This window comes from Equus quagga, chromosome 18 (assembly GCF_021613505.1).
Source record: "Equus quagga isolate Etosha38 chromosome 18, UCLA_HA_Equagga_1.0, whole genome shotgun sequence".
Classification (NCBI taxonomy): Eukaryota; Metazoa; Chordata; class Mammalia; order Perissodactyla; family Equidae; genus Equus; species Equus quagga.
In genome coordinates, this window is record NC_060284.1 from 26,857,016 (window position 1) to 26,879,464 (window position 22,449).

At 40.0% G+C, this 22,449-nt stretch overlaps 1 protein-coding gene across 3 annotated transcripts in view; it reads left to right on the plus strand.

The window, feature by feature from the left end:
- The first annotated feature begins 3,690 nt into the window (after nucleotides 1-3,690).
- BTBD8 (BTB domain containing 8) overlaps nucleotides 3,691-22,449 on the plus strand; it is a 78,404-nt gene continuing 59,645 nt past the window's right edge. For 2 of the 3 annotated variants that reach the window (XM_046645883.1, XM_046645885.1), the window contains exons 1-2: nucleotides 3,921-4,311; nucleotides 10,496-10,693. In XM_046645883.1, coding sequence (XP_046501839.1) covers nucleotides 4,163-4,311; nucleotides 10,496-10,693 — 347 coding nt within the window. In that variant the 5' untranslated portion in view covers nucleotides 3,921-4,162. The other variant, XM_046645886.1, reaches the window with a different exon arrangement.

Sequence of the window (22,449 nt, forward strand, 5' to 3'; positions counted from 1 at the left end):
GAACAGAGTTTTAAAACAAAGAATCTAAAAATCTTGTAATGTTAACTTTGAATTAGAAATATTAGTATGAATTCAAAAATTTTTTTCTTATAAAAATGTGTATTGCTTAGAAATAATACAGCCCAATAGCAATGAGCACACTTAGCACCCATATTGTGGGCTCTCAAGACTATCCCACACTAAAAGGAACTGTAGCTCCTTGGAAAATAGCTGGGGTAGGAAATATACAAGGCATCTGGTATCTGGTTGTGCCAGAAAGGAAGAAAGCTTTCACAGATTAAAGGACGTGTCAAAAAGAACACAGGAGCCAATGAAAAGGAACTCTCATTGGCCAGATAAGGCAATTTGAACATCAAAAAGAATAATGAATGCAATTGCCTTTGCATATATAAAAATCTGTGACTTCACAAAGATACTAAAAATAATAAACTGGATACACTGGAATTAACTAGGGTACTAACTCCTTACTTTGAAAAATGATCACTTATTTTATTATTATTTTTTGATTTTTTATTCTTTTTGTATTGTGGTAAGAGTGGTTTATAACATATAAAGTTCAGGTGTACATCGTTATATATTTGAAAAATGACCATTTAAATAAGAGAATTAAGCATATAACCTGCCTTTGCAGTGTGAAATGCATTTCTGGATATCCACTATTTCTAATTGATGAGGGAGAGTTCTTTAAAGATTTCCAGCAAATAAATGTAGAAGGAATGATAAAATTAAAAAGTTATTTTGCAATCCCTAGTTAATTGATATAGGCAAGAATTATCAACAGGTAAAACTATCAGATGGATAAAAGGGAAATAAGCAAGCACTATACTCCTGCTAACATGATACAGAATGAATTACCACTTGTGGTGGGCAGAACAATGCTTATTCCCCTCCCCCTAAAGATACCCAGTCCTAATCCCAGAACCTGTGAATTTGTGAGGCTCTGTGGCAAAGGGGAATTATGGCTGCAGATGGAATTAAGCTTGCTAATTAGCCGACCTTAAAACAGGGAGATTATGCTGGATTATCCGTTGGACCCGAAGTAATCATAAGAGTCCTTAAAAGAGAGAAGAACGAAACGAGGCAGAAGAGGAGGTAAGAATAATGCTACGTGAGAAGGACTCAATCTTCTGGCTTGGAAGATAAAGGAAGCCAAGAGCCAAGGAATATGGGCAGCCTCTAGAAGCTGGAAAAGGCAAGGAAACTCTCCCCTAGGGCCCCCATAAACGAATACGAATACCCAAACCTCGATTTTAGCCAGTGAGATTTGTCTAAGGTGGGCCTTAACTGTGATCCTCATGTGTGAAAAATAAATTGAGGTAAAATTGCCTTGGAAGACAATAAACTCTCTCAAGGACTACAACTTCATGAAAGAAAAGTGATTTTTTGGATGCATTATTTTTTCCTTTTTAAAAAATGTTTTCAGGGCCCAGCCCGGTGGTGCAGCGGTTAAGTTTGCAGGTTCCGCTTTGGCTGCCTGGTGCCAGTTTGGATCCCGGGTGCGGACCTCCGCACCACTTGTCAAGCCATGCTGTGGCAGGCATCCCACATATAAAGTGGAGGAAGATGGGCACAGGTGTTAGCTCAGGGCCAGTCTTCTGCAGCAAAAAGAGGAGGATTGGCAGCAGATGTTAGCTCAGGGCTAATCTTCCTCAAAAAGAAAAAAAGGAGTTTTCATATGAAACATTTCAAACATACAAAGGAGAGAGAAGTACAATGAACCCCAATATGCCCATTAGCAAGATTCAACAATTATCAAGACTTGGGTATACATGCTTTATCAGTTCTTCTTTCCTTTCCCTCTTTCCTCATCTTTTCTTCTTTCCTTCTACCATTCCTTCTAAAATTTTTAAAAAGTAAACCCCCAGACATCATTTCATTTTACTCATACTTCAGTATGTGTCTCTAAAAAATTGGACATTTTCTTACATAAGCACATTACATAACCACTGACATTATTCCTGACAAATCAGCAATAATTCCATTTCCTATGTAGCCCATTATAAAATTTTCCCAACTGTTCTAAAAAATATCCTTTCTAGTTAGTTTGTGTGAATCAGTTTCCAAACGATACAGAGGTTACACTTGGTTCTTTTGTTTTCTGAGTCTCTTCTAATCTAGAGCATTTCCCTCTCCCATTTTTACCCCGAATGCCTTGATGCTGGGGTGGAAGCCTGGCCAATCGAGCTGTGGAGTATCCCGCATTTTAAATCCGACTGTGTGTGTTCTTGTACCATCACTTACTATGCTCATCTACCCCATGCATTTCTTGCTAACGGAAGTTAATTTTGGAGGCTTGATTAGATTCAGGTTCAAGTTTTTAGCAAAAAATATTTTATAGGTGTGTATGAGTTTTCTATTACTGCTTTAACAAATTGCCACAAACTTAGTGACTTAAAAACAACACAATTTTTTACCTTCAGTTCTTGGGTTAGCAGGATATGGATTTAGTGATGTTTACCTTCAGAGCTCCTGTTGCTAGTTAACTCCTCAGGACTGGCTTTTCTTCCTGATCCAAGAGTCTTTCAGAAAAAAATCTGATAACTTCACTCACATTAAAGTATAAATGACTACAGAGCCCGAATTAATTAAAATAGAAATAATGCTTTAAGCAAAAAATCTCTAATGGTGGAATGTGAAGCATCATTGACAAGATTTGCTTTTTAAAAAAGTTACTTTTTCTTTAATCACTTCAGAGTCAGCTGCCTAAGGTAGTTATAAGTGAATTAAATTACATGGACCAGAAACCATTCTGTCATCCATTCCCAACCAGAGAGTAGCCTGTGACTTCACCAGCTGATAAAGGGGCGTGGTAGAAAGCTTGCAGGACTTCGAAGGGAAAGTCTTGTGCTAGACTGCCTGGGTTTTTACACGTAGAGCATGACTTACTGTGTGACCTTGCCCAAGTTACCCATCCTGTCATGCCTCAACTTCCTCACCTGTAAACTGGGCTCATTGCAGTACCCACCTAAATGGTGGTTGTGAGGATTGAGTTAATACAGGTCTAGAGCAGTTTTCTTACCTAATAAGCACTCTATAAACATTAAGCAGTATTATATTATCTTTGACATGCCTCGTTTTCTACAGGAGTAATTAAGAACCAATTATCCAGTTATATTTTTCAGAATTAAGGTGTCAATATTTGAGACGGGCATTATCTGGAGAAATGTCTACTTCTTGGCCAATCTTATGGAACAAAGTCCATATATTTTCCAAGCAATTAGTACGCGATACATTGTGCAGAGGTCCTGAATGAAGCAGAACTATTGAGCTTTCTTCCTTTGGAGGAAATAATCAAATGAAAAGTACCAAAAGACTTTTAAATGACATCCACTCCAGCTATTTTCTTCAGGCTTAAATACTAAAAATTATACAGCTCACCAATCCACCCACTTTCCTGTTCAACTAAAGGCTCTGCCCCTCCCACCTTACCTTCTCCCTTCCTCGTCATAAATGTTAAGGCTTTACACGCAAAGCGCTAGAATATAACCTGACGTTTCTCAGCTAAAGTTCAAGAGCAGTTACATGAGCCACTCCCCGGATTAGAAGGGAAGGGCGTTCTCTACACGCTGTGTACACACTCTGCAGGGGACTCAGGAGCGTTCTGACTCGCGCTGATTTTATGAAACTCTTCCACCGTCCCTCACACCCAGTTTTTCTTGCCCAAAGCAACTAAAACACGGAGTGTGACTCGCCGCGGGAAAGGTCTTGTGAACTTCTCTTTCCTGGAAAACAAAGCGCTGACATCCCAGGAAGACAGAGTGTGGCAAGGCTGCGCAGGTTGATTTGCTCTCGGCTCTCAAAGCTTAACACCGCCCGGAAAGCAAAGACGGGGCTACGGAGCAGGAGGGATCGGCGGGTCTGGCGGACGGCCGCGGTCCAGGCGGGGCGCGGTGCCCGGCGGAGGTAAACAGAGCGTCGACGCCTGCGCACACCCTGCCCGGGTCACGTGACGGCGCAGGCCCCGGCCTCCGAGACTCCCAAGCGCAGCGGTGCGCCGGCTGTAAGGGACCGTCTGCAAACAGGCGAGAGGCGCCAACCTTTCCCCTAGGGGGCGGGTTCGCGTCGGAGTAGAGCAGTCGCTCGGAAACGCCCCCTTCTTCCAGAGCCCGGCCGGGGAGCCCGTGTCCTGGGCCTGCAGGGCGCCGCCGTCGCTTCGTGAGACATGGCCCGCTGTGGGGAGGGTAGTGCGGCCCCCATGGGACTTCTGGCGTCCCCCGGAGTTTGCAGTAAGGGGTTGCAAAGGAAGGGGCCCTGTGAGCGGCGCCGTCTGCAGGCGATGGTGTCGGAGCAGCTCAGCCAGGATCTGCTCAGGTAGGAGGAGGCGGGGACCTCCGCCGCATCCCTCCCCACCGTAGGCTACGGCGGGCTCTTCTCCAGTCTCCTCGCCGCAAAGTGGGCTCGCTCGCCCCAAACAACCAATCCCGAGCATCTCGGAGCCCACGGACGAGATTCAAAAAGAAAACCAAGATCAATTATAGTTACGTGCGGCATTAGTTTGTCCCAAAATACTCTTAAAACGGGCAGGCTTGGTTTTTGGAAGACATATCGGTAAGGTCGGGGTGGATCCAGGTTTCATGGTCCTAAAACGTACACAATTTTTTATAAGCTTAAACAGTTTTAAGAAAAATAAAATTAGGTAGAAAAAATGAATATTTAGGATGAGGAAAAATTACTGGAGTCTTGGATGGCTCTTCTGAGCTCTCTTGAAACAATGTACTAAAAATGCATACGTAGAAATACTTCCTGATTGCAACCTGGCTTTCCCTCTCCACCTAGAACACTCTACAGCTCCCAGCAACTCCCAGCTCCCTTGAGACTCAAGCAAGTGGAGGGTTGTTGTGAAGCTTAACTCAGGCTATGGTGAATCCAGTGAAAGGCATTTCAGTTTATAAAGAAAATGAAGCTTAGAAATATTCTGTAGAGAATTTCTATTTTCACCAAAACATTGGTTCTTGAACTTTAGTATGCATCTAAATCACCTGAAGGGCTTGTTAAAACTTCGATTTGCTGGGTCCCAGACCATAGTTCTGATTCACCGGGTCTGGGATGGGGGACAAGATTTTTGCATTTCTAACAAGGTCCCAGGTGATGCTGATGCTGCTGGCCTGGGTCCCACTGAGAACAGTGAAGTAGAGTAAATATAATTACTACTAATAACTAACAATTGTGCAGCATTCTACATTTAAAAAGTGCTTTCTCTTGCCCACACTTAGGGCTCCAGCAGCTATAAACTGAGTTTTGTAAAGTAAAAACTTTCCTTTTAATTTGGGCCTATCTACCAGAGATGCTGCTTTGTCTCCACTTGTGGGGATTGATGTAAAAGATGGAAAAAATAAAACTGAGGTTGTTCTGTTTCTAGGGTGAACCTCTAAGGATAAAGTGCCCCTTCTCTTCAGTGGCTTTATTCTTCTGGCTGTACTGTAAGCCTTAAAAGTGTCATGAATTTAAGGAAGATAAATCTAATTTATGTAGAGAAAATGAGATTAAACGTATAGCAAGTGAACAGTTTATCCTTATCCTCGCAGCAATTAAGGATAGGACCCAGAACTCCCAAGTTCCTATCACAAGCAAAGAAAAATAGGTGTAGCAGGGGTTTTATTTTAACAGCAAAAAAACTTCATATGCTCATCTAGCCATCTTAAATGCTAGGCTAAATTAATCCTCTGAGCACAGCAATATCATTGATTTATTCTGCAGATATTAATGAAATATCTAGCACCCACCATGTACCTCGCTCTGAACTAGGTCCTAAAGAATCAAAGATTAATAAGACATGGTTTTGGTGTTTGTGCTTCCACTCTAGTGAGAAAGAGAATAGCCAAACAAAAATGATGGGGATCACGCTGAATTGGGGAAGGCTTTATAGGGTGACATTTGAGTGATCTCTTGGGGATTGATTAGGTAGAGATTGGGAAGGGAGAAGTCAGAGGGTATCTAAACAAGAAACGGCATTTACAAAGCCACAGAGATTTGAAAGAGCTTGATTTATTGGGAAATCAGGTTGTATTAGATTCTTCCCAAAAGCAAGTAACAGAGACACCTCTGGATTGCCTGAGGTAATAGGATATATGTGGAGACAAGAGGAAAAACAGGAAATAGTTTCAGCAGTCAAAAAGCCAGATCTGATGTAGAATTGGAAAGTTGCTTGGGACATGACAGCAACTGGACAGTAAGACTTCATTGAGAAATGGGACCATTATTCAGGACAATTGTAATAAAAGTGGCTAATACTTATTGCCATCCTACTATTAGCTAGACACTGGGCTGACATGTTTTATTTACTCCCCTGTGAGGTAAGTCTTGTTATTATTCCCATTTAACAGATAAGGAAACTGAACATTAGAGGAGAAATGGTGGAATCAGAGTAAGAACCTTGCCGATCTGGCTCCAGAGATGTTAACGTGACTTGCCCAAGGTCACATGACCGGAGTGTGAACCCAGTCAGTCTGTCCTGTCTACAGTAGTTACACAAATGATCTTCCAGCAACTTTGGTCTTTCATCTCTGCTTCTCTCCTTACCCATTTCTTTTTCTTACTCTACCTTGGATTTACTTCGAAACTCTCTTAGAGTGTTGTCGGTTGGTCCCTGTTTATTTTAGAACATCTCTGCTATAGTTCACTTGTTTTTTTATTTTTATTTTTTTAAGATTGGCACCTGAGCTAACATCTGTTGCCAATCTTCTTTTTTTCCCCCCTTCTTCTTCCCAAAGCCCCCAGTACATAGCTGTATATTCTAGTTGTAGGTCCTTCTGGTTGTGCTGTGTGGGACGCTGCCTCAGCATGGCCTGATGAGCGGTGCCAGGTCCGGATCCAGGATCCAAACCAGCAAAACTCTGGGCTACCGAAGTGGAGCACATGAACTTAACCACTCCACCATGGGACTGGCCCTTAGAGTTCCCTTATTTAACTACCACATTGACTAATGGCTAACCTTGGCTCAATCCATTGTCCATTCAGATGTGGTTAAGAGCGTCAGGGTCATGTGGTACAAAGCAGGGCCGTATATAAATAATAAATGAATTTGGTAGCTTTGTTTGGGAAGGGATTGTGGGTATGGCAGGCAATCAAAGTGACAGTAGGAGAGGGTGAATGGATAAAAGAAGACTAGAGAGGCGGGCCCTGTGGCCGAGTGGTTAAGTTCTCGTGCTCTTCTTGGGCAGCCCAAGGTTTCATCAGTTTGGATCCTGGGCGCGGACATGGCACCACTCATCAGGCCACGCTGAGGTGGCGTCCCACATAGCACAGCTAGAGAGACCTACAACTAGAATATGCAACTATGTACCAGGGGGCTTTGGGGAGAAGAAGAAGAAGAAAATATTGGCAACAGTTGTTACATGTGGAGGAACAGAGAAAGGGAAGCATAGAAGGTGGTGCCAAATCATAGCACACTTGAAAGGGAGGAGTATGGTGAATGTTCAGGAAGCTGTATCCAGGAGAAAAGTGGAAATATGTCTGGAGTTTAGGAGGGAAGTTGGAAGAGCAGATACAGATTAAAGGTTGGTGGCATCACCAGCACCCAGTTGTCCAAGCCAAATGTGAGAGAGACCCTCGGCCGTTCCCTTCCCTTTCTACATCCAGCCACCAGCTCCTGCCAATTTTATTACCTGAATATATTTTAATTCCATCCCCTATTCTCTGTGTGAAAGACAACGTGAGTGGAGCCATATTAAAATAGAGCCAGAGCAGCCATTGCAGAGGCATTGCCTTGAATGTCGTTTTCTTTATTGTCCAAACTGTACCAAACTGCCAACATTCCAAGAAGTCAGTAAGGACAAGAATATCCTGTTTGTAAGGACTGATGAAATTGGACTTTGCTGATGACCGAGTCACTAACCAATCAATGAAATACAAGTTTAGCCTTTTGCCTGATGACCGAATCTCAAGCCAGTCTGTGAAGTCCAAACCTAGCCTTACTTCCTCTAGCACCAATGAACTCTTCTTTAGTGCAACTTACCTCATCCTCTCTTTTTCCTATAAAATCCCTGAGCCCCTCTCCTGTAATTGGGACGTTATTTGGGTTTCTGCCTGAGTCTGTGCTCCCCGAATTGCAATTCTCTGATCCCATATAAACGTTTTGCCTCTTAGACTGGTTTCTGTTTTTGTAGGTTGACATCTGTCACCATCCATCCTCTCCTGCTCAAGCCCTTTATGTCATTCATCTGTGCTGTGCAGGAGTTTTTCTCGTCTTCATTCTCATTTTCACCTAATTCCTCTTCTACACAACCGACAGGGGACGTTTTGAGAAATAAATTTGCTCATGTTTCAAGGCATTTGGTGATTCCCCTTCAACTGTAAGATAGAGTTCAGCTCTTTGCCTCTTCCTCATCTGTATCGCTGCAGCTTCATCTGCCGCTTCTCACCCCTCGATGCCCTCCATGGACCACTTTGTAGCTCCGCACTCACGCGTGCCTGTGGAAGGAGCGAGGAGCTCCCTCCTTCCTTGCCTTGCTTTCCTGACCAACTCTTACTCAATTTTTAAAATCTCGTTTTGTTTTCAAAATGTCCTCTCTAAGGACATTTCTCTTATGTCTGTCTCTGAAAAATATTTCCTTATTTGTGCTGTTGAATATGTATCATTCTTTAGTTTTCAGGCCTGGCCTCCCTACTGTTCTATAAAGTCCTCGAGGGCAGATGTGTTTTAGTCACCTTTGTGTCCCCAGTACTTAGTGCATAGTATGTGCTCAATAAATTTTTAGTGATAACTGGGTTTAATCGGCCTTAGATAGATCAATACAGTAGCTGGCAGAGAAATGAAAAAGAAGCCGGGCCTTGACATTGTGGAGCCTTTGCTCAACCTGTCCTTTCTCTAAACTTGACCATTAGATGAGCCAGTAAACCCCCCTTCATGTTTAAGCTGCTCTGAGTCAGATATTCTGTTACTTATAACAGATACAAGATATACTTGTAACTGATACAAGTGGTTTTATGAAATAAAAAGCACTATATTTTCACATTAACAATTTTTTAAACACATTAACTTTTTGTCATTTAACAAATACTCATGAGCATCTATTACGAACAAGGCAGATTCCCTGGTGCCGGTTATACGGCTACCAGTGCAATGCTTCTTTATTCATTTGGGGAGGAGTGCGGGATGCAGAGAAGGTGTGTGGGAGGGAGGAACAAACTGAATACCTGCACAATTTGAGTTTTTATAAATGTTTGAGGGATCAGTACATTTTTGCATAACTTTAAAAATCACTTATGAAAATAATTTATTGATGAAAATATTGACTAAAATGCATCTGGTGGCTCATTATTCCCAAGGTTCTGAAAGCTTTGTGCTCTGAAGCATTTGTTTTGTTTAGGGTAGAATGCAACAAAATTCAGCAAGCAGTTATTGAGCTCTTGCTTTTTACTGGATACACAGGTTTTGCCTTTGGGGAGTTCATTGTCTAGTAGGGAGAAAAACACATAAAAATAATAATGCAATGACAAAAGTACTGTAATAGAGGTATGTACCGAGGGTGATGGAATCAGAAGAAGGAGCCGTTAACTTGGTCTTAGGGGAGTGTGAGTGTCAGTGGCAACCTGCTGAGCTTTCACTGTAATAGGTCTCTTTATCCATTACTTGTACCTCCTGTAGTGCACTGGTGTGAATGCCAATTATATCCTGTAATACAGAAGTCCTCTGAGAGTACATACCTTGCTGATGATAATGTTATAGTGATGTGAAGTATTACTTCGTATTTAGAGACTAAAAATATGTAGTTACCACAGAGACAAAAAGATTATGACAGTTTCTATTATACTGATTTCTGTTTTTCTATCACTGTGCATGTAGTCAGTAGGCTTTACCATAACTATGTCTGTACATTAGTAAAGAGATTTGAATGGGTTTACCATGAATCCATCATTTTAATAATAGATTAGAGCATGTTTAGTTCTATTTGTGGGGGGAAAAAATGGAAAAGGGCTTACATGTCACATTCTTGACAGCCAAGCCTGCATTTCACACTTGGTATTTAACAATAGTCAGAACAAAGTGTACCATTTTCAAATCTGGATTGTCTATTGTTATCGGGTTTGCTGGTGTTGTTGACTGTTTATTTTTTTTTGTGTCAATTTTAGTAAGATTTTAAAAAATTGATTCTTTTCAGTAGTCAGCAACCATATTACTTTGTATTCTTTTTCCAAAATAAATCTAAAGTAGGTACCTTTTGAAGGAAAATCAACGTAAGTAGCAGAAGATAAATTTTATTATTAGAAGGAATTAAAAAGAAAAGATTTTTTTGAAAAAATAGTCTTACTCTTTTTAGTGTTACTACCTTTGTTTCCACTATAAATTTTAGAAAATTAGATTCTAAGCCAGTATTAAATGGTGTTCTTTGGAATGAACTGAGAACAAACTCGTTTTCATATTAACTTATTTTCATTTTGTTACCTCTGTATTTTTTAGTTTGTGTTATTTTTAAAACTTGTTTTACAAAAATGGGTATATTGTGTATTTCTGAGCATCACTAATTAAACCATGGTTCCTTTTTATTTCTTACAGGCTTCTAAGGGAAGAAATCCATACGGATGTTACTTTCTCTGTAGGTTGTACTTTGTTCAAAGCACACAAAGTGGTCCTTTTAGCAAGGGTTCCTGACTTCTATTTTCATACTATTGGACAGACCTCGAATAATTTAACAAATCATGAGCCTATCGCTCTGGAGAACTTCGAAGCTTCAGAATTTAGAACATTTTTACAGTAAGTACTTTCTTTATCTTTTTCCTTTTATATTTAAGTCTGATATGTAATTGTTTATTTTTTAGACATATATGTGTGTATGTTTTTATTTCGTGTATTTTCATCTCTGTTTTATAGCCTTCAATGAAAAATCCATTCATTCAAATTCGAAATTATCTTAGTAATTAGTGTTAGTAGAGGCTAAGTATTAGCATGAGAGTATTAGAGGCTTAGTATTGGGAGAGGCTAAGTACTGTCTTGAGATTGATCCTGAGAGAGGAGAAATGGTGTGCTGTCCAATAATTTGAATGAATTACTGTGTGTCAGGGTTTCTCAGCAGTGGCACTGTTGACATTTTGGGTTGGATAATTCTTTGTTGTGGGGGCTGTGCTGTATGTTTTCAGATGTTTAGCAGTGTTCCTGGCCTCCAGCCACTAGTGCCAGTAGCACTTTCCCTCCCCATTCTTTTTGAGGGCCCCCACCCCCCTTCTAACTTGTGACAACCAGATGATGTCTGTAGACATTGTCGAATGTCCTCTGGGGGGTAAACCTGCCCCCTGTTGAGAACCACTGCTATATACTGACTTCTATATGATTGGTATGTAAAGCTTTGAATAAATTATGTATGTTTATAAAAATATGAGATCACAACTTTTTATTCTCATGGCTTGTGTCAAAAATTTTAAAAGTAGAACATTCAGTGAACTTCTTAGTAATTTTAGGGACTCGTGTTTGGTGAACTTAGAGAATTGTCATCAGCTAAATAATGAGAGAAGCTAGTTTAAATTAATCCCTATTCTAATTGAATAGAACAGTATTTTAATAGTGTTAATAGTTAATAGTAATAGCTTTACTGTTATCTGCCCATATGTGTAATTATTTGGCACTTGTTTTTGCTAAATGTATCCAGGTGGGAAGTACTTTCTAATGGAGTTCCTCAAAATTATATCTCTTTTGTAAAAACCTATTTAAATGACTTTAGGGGCCGGCTCCGTGGCCGAGTGGTTAAGTTCGCGCACTCCCCTGCGGCGGCCCAGGGTTCGGATCCTGGGCGCGGACATGGCACCACTCGTCAGGCCACGTTGAGGTGGCATCCCGCATCCCACAGCTAGAAGGACCTGCAACTAAGATATACAACTGTGTACAGGGGTGGGGTTGGGGAGATAAAGCAGAAAAAAAAAAAAAAAAAGATTGGCAACAGTTGTTAGCCTAGGTGCCAATCTTTAAAAAAAAATGACTTTAGAGAGGTCTTAAACATTTTAGTGTTTAAGAATGTGGTCTCTAGGGATAGATTGCCTGGGTTCACATTTCCTGCTCTGCCATATGGTGGCTGTGCACCTCAAACTTAACCCCTCTGTGCCTAGCCTTTCCTCAGATGTAAAATACCTGGCACACAGTAAGCACCGTAAAAATTGTTAACTAAGTTTTTTGTAATCTTGAAGTGTTTATTTGTGTTTCATTTCAGTAATTTAAATTCTGCCCTCCCATAATTTCTTCCCTTTCTCCAATATATGTAAGTTAGTATTGTCGTAATGATGTTTTAGTGGTTTTCTGTCACACCACGCCTCACATATGCTTGTTCAACACATGTTTATTGTGCCCCATTAGGGGCAAGGTCCTGTGTAAAGGACTAAGCACGTACTGGTTAGTGATTCTTGACTTCAGTGCTTCATGATGACAGGTAAGTGGGGAACTAAATTTTGAAGCCAGTACTGGCAATTATGTCATTGTATAGTACTATACATTTGCCAATTCCTAGTTTTTAAAAACATCTTTATTGAGATATGATTTAATTCACATATCACAGATATAATCCACTCATTTAAAGTGTACAATTCAGTGGTTTTAGTTTTTATACAGAGTTGTGCAGCCATGACCACAATTTAATTTTAGAGCATTTTCAACACCCCAAAAAGAAATCCCATGCCTGTTACCTATCACTTTCTATTCCTTCACGCCCCTGCCCTAGGCAACACTAATCCACTTTCTGTGTCTATGGATTTGCCTCTCCTGGACTTCTCATGTAAATGGATTCATACAATTCATGGTCTTTTGTGACTGGCTTGTGTAACTAAGCATAATGTTTTCAAGGTTTATGCGTGTTGTTGTATGTATCAGTACTTCGTTTCTTTTTATTGCCAAATAATATTCCATTGTATGGCTATCCCACATTTCGTTCATCCATTCATCAGTTGATGGACATTTATGTTGTTTCTGCTTTTGAGCTATTATCTCTAATGCTGCTATGAACATTCATATGCATATTTTTGTGTGAACCTGTATTTTCATTTCTCTTGGGTATATACCTAAGAGTGCAATTGCTGGGTCATATGGTAACTCTAGGTTTAACTTTTTCAGGAAGTACCAGACTCTTTTTCCAAAGGGGCTATATCATTTTACATTCCTGCCAGCAGTGTATAAGAGTTTCAGTTTCTCCACATCCCTGTAACACTTGTTATTATCTTCTGTCTTTTTTACTACAGCCATCCTAGTGACTGTGAAGTGGTATATCGTTGTGGTTTTCATTTGTATTTCTCTGTTGGTTAATGATATTGGCATGTTTTCATGTGCTTATTTACCACGTGTATATCTTCTTTGTGGAACTGTCTGTTCACATCCTTTGTCCATTTTTTTCAGTTGAGTTATTTTATCTTTATATTATTGAGTTATAAGAGTTCTTTATGTGTTCTGGATATTAGACTCTTATCAGACATGATTTGCCAACATTTTCTTCCATTCTATAGGTTATCTTTTCACTTTCTTGATGGTATCATTTGCAACACAAAAGTTTTAGATTTTAATGTAGCCTAGTTTATCTAATTTTTCTTTTGTCACTTGTGCTTTTGCTATTATAGATGAGAAACCATTGTCTAATCCAGAGTCATAAAGATTTGTTCTCATATTTTCTTCTAAGAATTTAGTAGTTTTATGCTTTTAGCTTTTACATTTAGGTCAGTGATCCATTTTGAGTTAATTTTTGTATGTAGTATAAGGAAGGGGTCCAACTTCATTCTTTTGTGCGTGGATATCTGGTTGTCCCAGCACCATTTTTGAAGAGACTACACTTTCCCCATCTGATTGCCTATACACCCTTGTTGAAAATCAGTTGCCCATTGCTGTGGACTGAATTGGCCCCCCATTCATATGTTGAAGCTCTAACCCCCAATGTAATAGCATTTGGAGATTGTGCTTTTGGGAGGTAATTAAGTTTAGATGAGGTCATGAGGGTAGGACCCTCATGATGGGAATAGTGCCCTTATAAGAAGAGATACCAGAGAGCTTTTCTCTCTCTCTTTCCACCATGTGAGGACACAGAGAGAAGGTGACCAACTGCAAGTCATGAATAGAGTTCTCACCAGAACCCAACCATGCTGGCACCCTGATCTTGGACTTCCAGCCTCCAGAACTGTGAGAAATAAATTTCCATTGTTTAAGCCTCCAGTTTGTGATATTTTGTTGTGGCAGCCTCAGCTAACTAATACACACATCAACATTAGGGTTTATTTCTGGTCTCTCAATTCTATTCCATTGGTCTTTATGTTTGTCCTTAATGCCAGGGCCAATTATCAATTTGGCTTTTATGAGAAATCAGAGTTGGACTTTTGTGGTTTTATGTCCTGGATCCTAGATGTTTTGTATATGCTAGTCCTTTAGTTATTTGCTAACATACTATGCCTATAATCAAAATCATGTTGACTGTAGTGTAGAAAATTCTTTTTGGGTAATTGAATTTTAAGTATATTTTTGCGATTTGGCTTATTTTTCCTCATTTTATGCTCTGACAGTTGCTTGAGTGATCTGTTTTTCTTTATTATTTCAGAGTTTCTTATATAAAGCTCCTAAACCATACATGGAAATTGCCTAACCTTGGCTTCTGCTGTGTGGGAGAACAGTATGACATACTATAATTTAAACAGATGCTTTAAGTGCTATTTAGAAAATTATTATCATTTTCCAGTATAGATCATAGGCTCATCAGTGAGTCCCAGCTATCAGTTTTAAAATGTGTACTCTTTTTTTCTAGTGTTGTAAGAGCAGGCTCTGTAGTCAAGCCAGGTCTATCACTTCTAACTGTATGAATTTGGACTAATCACTTACCATTAGTTTCCTCATCTGAAAAATGGACAAAATAACAATACCTACCTCATAGTGTTACTGTGAGGGTTAAATGAGATGCTTAGAAAGCACTTGGCACAGTGGTGTGGCATGTAGTAAGCACTGAATACATTTTAATAAGTGTTAACAGTAGTAGGCTCTATGAAATTATACATTTCCTCAGCTGTTGAGTGTATGTTTAGAAGAAGATGCTTGGGATAGGTCAAGTTTTTGTATATTAGAGAAAGGGAGAAATTACATTAATGTTATCCTTTATTTATCATTAAAAGCGATAGAGAAAGAGGTTGAGTGAGAGACAGTATGTTAGAGTGGAGGAAGCACTGGATTTGGACACAAGACAGATCTGCCTTCTGGCTATGCATTATCTTGTTTTATGGTTTTGTTGAGCCTCGGTTTTCTCATATTTAGAACAAGGAAGTTGGAGTAAATGGCTTTGTGCTTCATAGCACTTCATGGTCCTCTATTTTAAGCACTCAATCACATTCTGTTTTATATTGGGTTAGTCATGTATGTCTGTGGTTACATAAGCTCCTTGAGATTAGATCATCTGATTGATGTGAACGTCCCCAGTGGTATCTCATGTAGTATCGTGCGCATAGAAAGTGCTTGTGATGTACTCCTTTTTTTTAGAAGATTGCATTGAAATTTGTCTATGTTAATATAAAGCATAAACAGAGGATTATAATGTAAAACATTGAGACAAATTTTTTTAGTAAAACTTCTGATAAAATAGGTTTTTGAATTCTTACTGTATGAAATTCAGTGCTTGTGTCTTCAGTGCACATCCTTTCTCTTTAAATAACTAATAAAGATTTTAAAATACTCTGTTATTTGCTACTTATTGTAGAATCCTTTGGTGTGTACTTGAGTTAGAGTAGGAAATACAGTCTTTGAAAAATTGTTTTATATACAGTGACTTCACATATAACTCAAATGATTGGCAATGGAAAGTAGTTCTTGCTGTATGACATGATCCTAAGTCGGATCATAAAAATCTTTGATTTACCTAGAAGACTTACCCTGTTATGGTTGTCAGAGACTGTGTGTGCATGTGTGTGTGAAGGAAAGAAAAGAGGGAAGACTTTTGGATTTTTGGTTTAACATCACTAACTGGGAGATGCTAGAATAAAGTGTCAATTAGGTAAACACATAAAACAGCACAGAACAAAGGGTTCCATTTCCCCTGCAGCTTTCTCAGGTGGTAGTTATTTTTCTGCCACTTCCCTTATATTAGCAGGGCTGGAAGTGGTTGGGATGAGTGTCTTGCTGTACTATCTATATTTCACTGTATTAACTATATTTTCTTATTTTCTGTGTTGTTGATGCTCTGGCATCTGGGGCCTCACTGACTGCAGAGAGACTGCTCCTTCCGGGGTTAGCTAATTCCTGTAAACATGCCTTTGATATGCAAAGCAATTAGTTCTGAATCCATTTGGACACCCACCTCCTCTGTCTGGTTCTTACGCTCCAGAAGGCAATGTTCCTTTGTCCTAATCATCCCAGGGCCAGGTCCCAGACAACTAAAGACCACCCTTATAGCCCAGAACCCACCAAATTGTTTAAACTATCCAATCCTAAGGTAGCTCAGCTGTTTACCTTGCCTCACCCATTCCTTCCCACAAAAGCCACAAGAAAGGCTTTTGCCCATGTTTTTCCCTCCCTCCTGCCTCCAGACTGACCCTATTGCTTCCCTGTGTAGCCCTGCCTAGCTGGCCTATGTCCCCCTCCTCTTGGGAACTGTGAGTTACAAACTATCATTTCCATGGCAATCATCTCCTGATCATTAGACCTGACCATACCGGAATAAAACCAAATTCCCAGGTATATTTTAAAACACTTGTGAACTTCACTGCTGCCTCTAGACCTTTCTCCCTCCCTTCTTTCTAAATCCCCTGTCTTTGAATCTCATCTTACCAGTCTGTACCATTGGCCACTCATCTGTGGACCCCCAGGTCAGTTCCTCATTCCTTGAAGAAACTAACTATTGTCAGTTTTATTGAGTAACATAATTCTTGTCGATTACAATTGCCGCATAGATGATGTCCAATACCCTGGGCTCTTAGCTCCTTTAATTCCTGTCTTCCAGTAATCTTTTTCTCCACCTCACCTCAACCACTCACTACCATGTCAAATTCTAAATCGTGTCATTAGCAATAACTGTAACCCTACGTAATCTTGATTCCAAGAATCTCACTCTCTTAACTTCTGCCTCCTATCTGTCTGGCTTACTTCCTTAAAACTCCAACTCTAATAATTCAATTCTACCAGCACCTACAATTAATCTTACCACATTTTTGTTGTCTCATATCCCCTATGTCCTCATTTCCATCTTGCTCAGTGTAAATTCCTTTCTATCATTGTGTCACTCACTTTACATACAGCCTCTGTTCCCTTGTTCCCTTGTTCCCTCTGAATTTATCTTAATTGCATGTCAAAAACCCCAAACCTTAAATCCAACTTTCTGGCTACTCCACTCCTGCATCCGTACGCTTGAATATGGCTGGAGAAAAGTGCGTGCTAATCAGTCTCACTTTAAATCATGACCATGAACCTCAAGTAGGCTGTTTAGTTTAGTGCTCTCTGGCAGTCGTACTACATGCAGTCATACTATATTTTCCTCGTCCCATTTGGTCTCCCACTCTCCTTGAAGATTATTTCACACCTTTTTTTTCTTGAACCTTCAACTGCTCTTTGCCCATCTTCATTTTCACTTGATGAGCTTTCTTTCTATTTCACTGAGAAAGTCAAGGCAATAAGAAGAGAACTTTCATAAACTCCCCCACATCTACTCATTAAGTTGCGTCTGCACCGTATGCTTTGTCTTCTTTCCTTGTACTATTGATGAACCGTCAGTGCTTCTAAAATCAGTCCCTCCACTTGTCCACCAGATCTCATCCTTTTTCTTTTCACCTATTCAGAGACATTGCTCCAACAGTGTTCACTTTTCCAAAAAAGTTTCTCTTCTCTTGGATCTTATTATTAGCATATAAACATGGTATTTTCCCGCCACCTGAAAAACAACAAAACCCTCTCCTGACCCCACTTCCCCTCTAGCTAATACTCTACCAGCTAATACTCATGCTCTGCTCCCTTTCATATCAAAGCTCCTCAAGAGTTATCTATCACACTGTCTCCAATTGTACACTCTTTTTAATTGAGATATGATTCACATACAATAAAATTCACCCTTTGAAAGTGTGTAATTCAGTGGTTTTAGTATATTCACAATGTTGTACAACTATCACCACTGTCTAATTCCAGAATATTTTCAGCATCCTGAAAAGAAACCCCATACCCATCAGCAGTCACTTCCTCCCTCCTCTTCCCCCTAGTTCCTGCCAATCAATAATCTACTTTCTGTCTTAATGGTTTTGCCTATTCTGGACATCTCACATAAATGGAATCATATAGTACATGGGCTTTTATGTCTGGCTTTTTTAACTTAGAATGGTGTTTTCACGGTTCATCTGTGTTGTGGCAGTCATCAGTATTTCGTGCCTTTTTATGGCTGAATATTTCATTCTATGACAGATGAAAGGTCACCAAGACAATCATCAGGTTTGCTATTTGCTAGGAGAACTCACAGAACTCATAGTCATACTCCAGGCTATGATTTATTACAAAGGAAGCAAAGAGGAAACGCACATGGGGTGAAGTCCACAGGAGACCAGGCACAAGTTTCCAAGGTTCTTTCCCAGTGGGGTCACACAGGACACACTTAATTCCCCTAGCAATGAGTTGTGACAACATTTCTGAAATATTGCCAACCAGAGAAGCTCATTAGAGGCTCAATACCCAAGGGTTTTTTTTTTTTCTTTCTGCTTTTTCTCCCCAAATTCCCCCAGTATATAGTTGTATATTTTAGTTATGGGTCCTTCTAGTTGTAGTACGTGGGACGCCGCCTCAACGTGGCCTGATGAGTGGTGCCATGTCTGTGCCCAGGATCTGAACGAGAGAAACCCTGGGCTGCTCAAACTTAACCACTCGGCCACGGGGTCGGCCCCTCAATACCCAGGGTTTTTATTGGGGATTGGCTACATAGGCACCCTCTGCCTAACGTGTACCCATATTCCAGACTCTTAGAAGGAAAGCAGGTGTTCTGCATAAACCATATTGTTTGTGTAAACAGTTTAGGCATAATGAGCCACCTTGTCATTTAGAAAGTGCTAGGAACACTCCTGAAATCATATTCCCAGATACCAGCCAAGAGCCAACCTTGTAAACAAGTCTTTCAAAGGATAGCAGTCAGGGCTGCTATGTTAACTCTTTTCTGTGCATATGAATATACCATATTTTGTTTATCCATTCATCAGTTGATAGACATTGGGGTTGTTTTGACTTTTTTGATTGTTATGAATAGTTCTACTATGCACATTCCTGTACAAGTTTTTGTGTCAACATGTGTTTTCCATTCTGTTGTGTTATATACCTAGGAGTGGAATTGCTGGATCATATGGTAAACTTTGAGGAACTGCCAGACTCTTTTCCAAAGAGGCAACACCATTTTACATTCCTACTAGCATGTATGAGGGTTCCAATTTTTCCACATTCTCAGCAATGCTTGTTATTATTTGTGTTTTTTGTTAGAGCCACCCAAGTGGGTGTGAAGTAGTATCTCATGGTTTTGATTTGTATTCATCTGATGGCTAATGATGTTGAACATTTTTTTTTTTAAAGATTGGCACCTCGGCTAACAACTGTTGCCAATCTTCCTTTTTTTTTTCTGCTTTTTCTCCCCAAATCCCCCCAGTACATAGTTGTATACTTTTAGTTGTGGGTCCTTCTAGTTGTGGCATGTGGGATGCCGCCTCAGTGTGGCCTGATGAGGGGTGCCATGTCTGCACCCAGGATCTGAACCGGCAAAACCCTGGGCCACCGAAGCAGAGCGCATGAACTTAACCACTTGGCCTCGGCCCCCTGTTGAACATCTTTTTGTGTGCATATTGGCTGATTGTCTTCTTTGGAGAACTGTCTGTTTACATTCTTTGCCCGTTTTTTAATTGGGTTGTTTGTCATTATATTATTGAGTTGAAGTTCTTTATATATCCTAGATACGAGTCTCTTATCAGATATATGATTCGCAAAAGTTTTCTCCCATTCTGTGGGTTGTATTTTAACTTTCTTGATGGTGTCCTTGAAAGCACAAAAGTTGTAAATTCCTGTGGTTTCCATTTTATCTACCTTGTCTTTTGTTACTTGTGTTTTTGGTGTCATATCTAGGAAACCATTGCCTAATCCAAGGTCAGGAAGATATATACCTGTGTATGCCTATAAAATTTTTATACTTTTAGTTCTTATGTGTAGATCTTTGACCTATCCTGAGTTAATTTTTCTGTGTAGTGTGAGGCTGGGGTCCAACATCATTCTTTCACATTTGGATATCCAGTTGTCCTGGCACCATTTTTTGAAGAGACTGTTCTTTTCCTGTTGGATTGTCTGGACACCTATAAAGGAAAAAGACACTCCTGTATGTCTCCTCTAGACTTAATACTCTACTCGTAGAATATTTTACTTCTGACACTTCTGGTTGTGAAATGTGTGGGGATTTTTCCCTACACCAAGCAATTCTGAGATTTTCCAGACACCAGCTACATCCTACAGGTGTAACTCAATTCTGACACTGTCTACCTGGAGAAAGCGTCAGATCCCAAGGTTAAGGGCTCAGTCCCAAGACTGCCCTCCCCCCGCCACTTTAGATGCCAATCATAAGTCCAGGTTGTTACCTGTGCTTCTGACCAAGTGGCTATAAATTGGATGTTCCTACGACCCCTCCTCAGGTTTGGTTAACTTGCTAGAGCAGCTCACACAACTCAAGAAAACGCTTTACTTACTTATATTACTGGTTTGTGATAAACGGATATAACTCAGAAACAGCCAGGTAGAAGAGATGCATAGGGCAAGGTATGTGGGAATGGGTGTTAAACTTCCTTGCCCTCTCTGGGCCTACCACTCTCCCAGCACCTTCATGTATTCTCCAACCTGGAGGCTCTCCAAAAACCCTAAAAACCTCCTTAGGGTTTTTATAGAGGCTTCATTATGTGGGCATGATTGATTAAATCATTGGCCATTGGTGTTTAACCCAACCTCTACCCTCGCCAGAGGTCATGTGGGGTACTGAAAGTGCCAACTCTCTAGTCACATTGTTGGTTCCCCTGGCAACCACCCCCCATCCTTAGGTGCTTTCCAAAAGTCACTTCATTAATGTAAACTCTGGTGTAGTTGAAAGGGGCTTGTTATGAATAACAAAAGACATCTATTTTACCTTTATGCTTCTAGAGCTATTTCAGGAACTGGGAACAAAACTAAGTATTATAAAAAAATGTTCCTATGGCTGTTATGTAAGAAATTACTAGGGTTTTAGGAGCTATGTGCCAGAAACAGTGGACAAAGACCAAATAATCATTTCATATTGTAAATCACAATATCACAATACCCTTTTGAAAATCAGTTGCTCATAAATGTATCTTCTAGACACTCAGTTCTGTTCCGCTCGTCTAAGTGTCTGTCCTTATGCCAGTACCATGGTGTTGGTGATTGTACCTTTGTAGGAACCTTAGAATTCAGGGATCCTCCAGTTTTGTTCTTTGTCAATATTGTTTTGACTATACGGGGTCCCTTGCATTTCTATTTGAATTTGAGCATTGGCTTGTCACTTTCTGCAGCAAAGGCAGCTGGAGTTTTGATAGGTATTGCACTGAATCTGTAGATCAGTTCAGAGAGTATTGCCATCTTAACAATATTAAATCTTCCAATCCATGAATATAGAATATGTTTCCATTTATTTAATTGCTTTTAGCATTGTTTTGTAGCTTTCAGTGTACAAGTCTTGTACTTGTCTGTTAAATATAGTCCTATGTGTTTTATTTTTTTGATGCTATTGTGAATGGAATTATTTTCTAATTTCATTTTGGATTGCTCATTGCTAGTGTATAGAAATACAATTGATTTTGCATATTGATCTTGTATCCTGCAACCTTGCAGAACTCATTTAACAAGTAGTCTTTATGGTGATTTCCAAGGATTTTCTATATACAAGTTTGTCATCTGTAAATAGAGATAGCTTTATTTATTCCTTTCCAATCCAGATGCCTTTTACTTCTTTTTCTTGCCTAATTTCCCTGGCTAGAACCTCCAGTTAAATGTTGAATAGAAGTGGTGAGAGCAGACATCCTTGTGATCTTAGGAGGAAAGCTTTCAGTCTTTGACCATTAAGTATGATGTTAGCTATGGTTTTTTTTAGATGTCCTTTATCAGGTTGAGCATGTTCCTGTCTATTCCTACTTTGTTTAGTGTTTTATCATGACAGGGTGTTAGATTTTGTTAAATGCTTTTTCTGTGTCTCTTAAGATAATCCTGTCGTTCTTGTCCTATTGATATGGTGTCTTAGTACATTCAGGCTGCTGTAACGAAATACCACAGACTGGGTGGCTTTTGAACAGCAGAAATTTGTTTCTCACAATTCTGGAGGCCAGAAGTCCAAGATGAGATTGCCAGCGTGGTAGAGTTCTGGTGAAGGCTCTGTTCTGGGTTGTGGACTGCTGACTTCTAACTATACCCTCACATGGTGGAAGGAGGTGAGGGAGTCTTTGGAGCCTCTTGAAGAGCACTAATCCCATTCATGAGAGCTCTTCCTTCATGTCCTAATCACTTCCTAAAGGCGC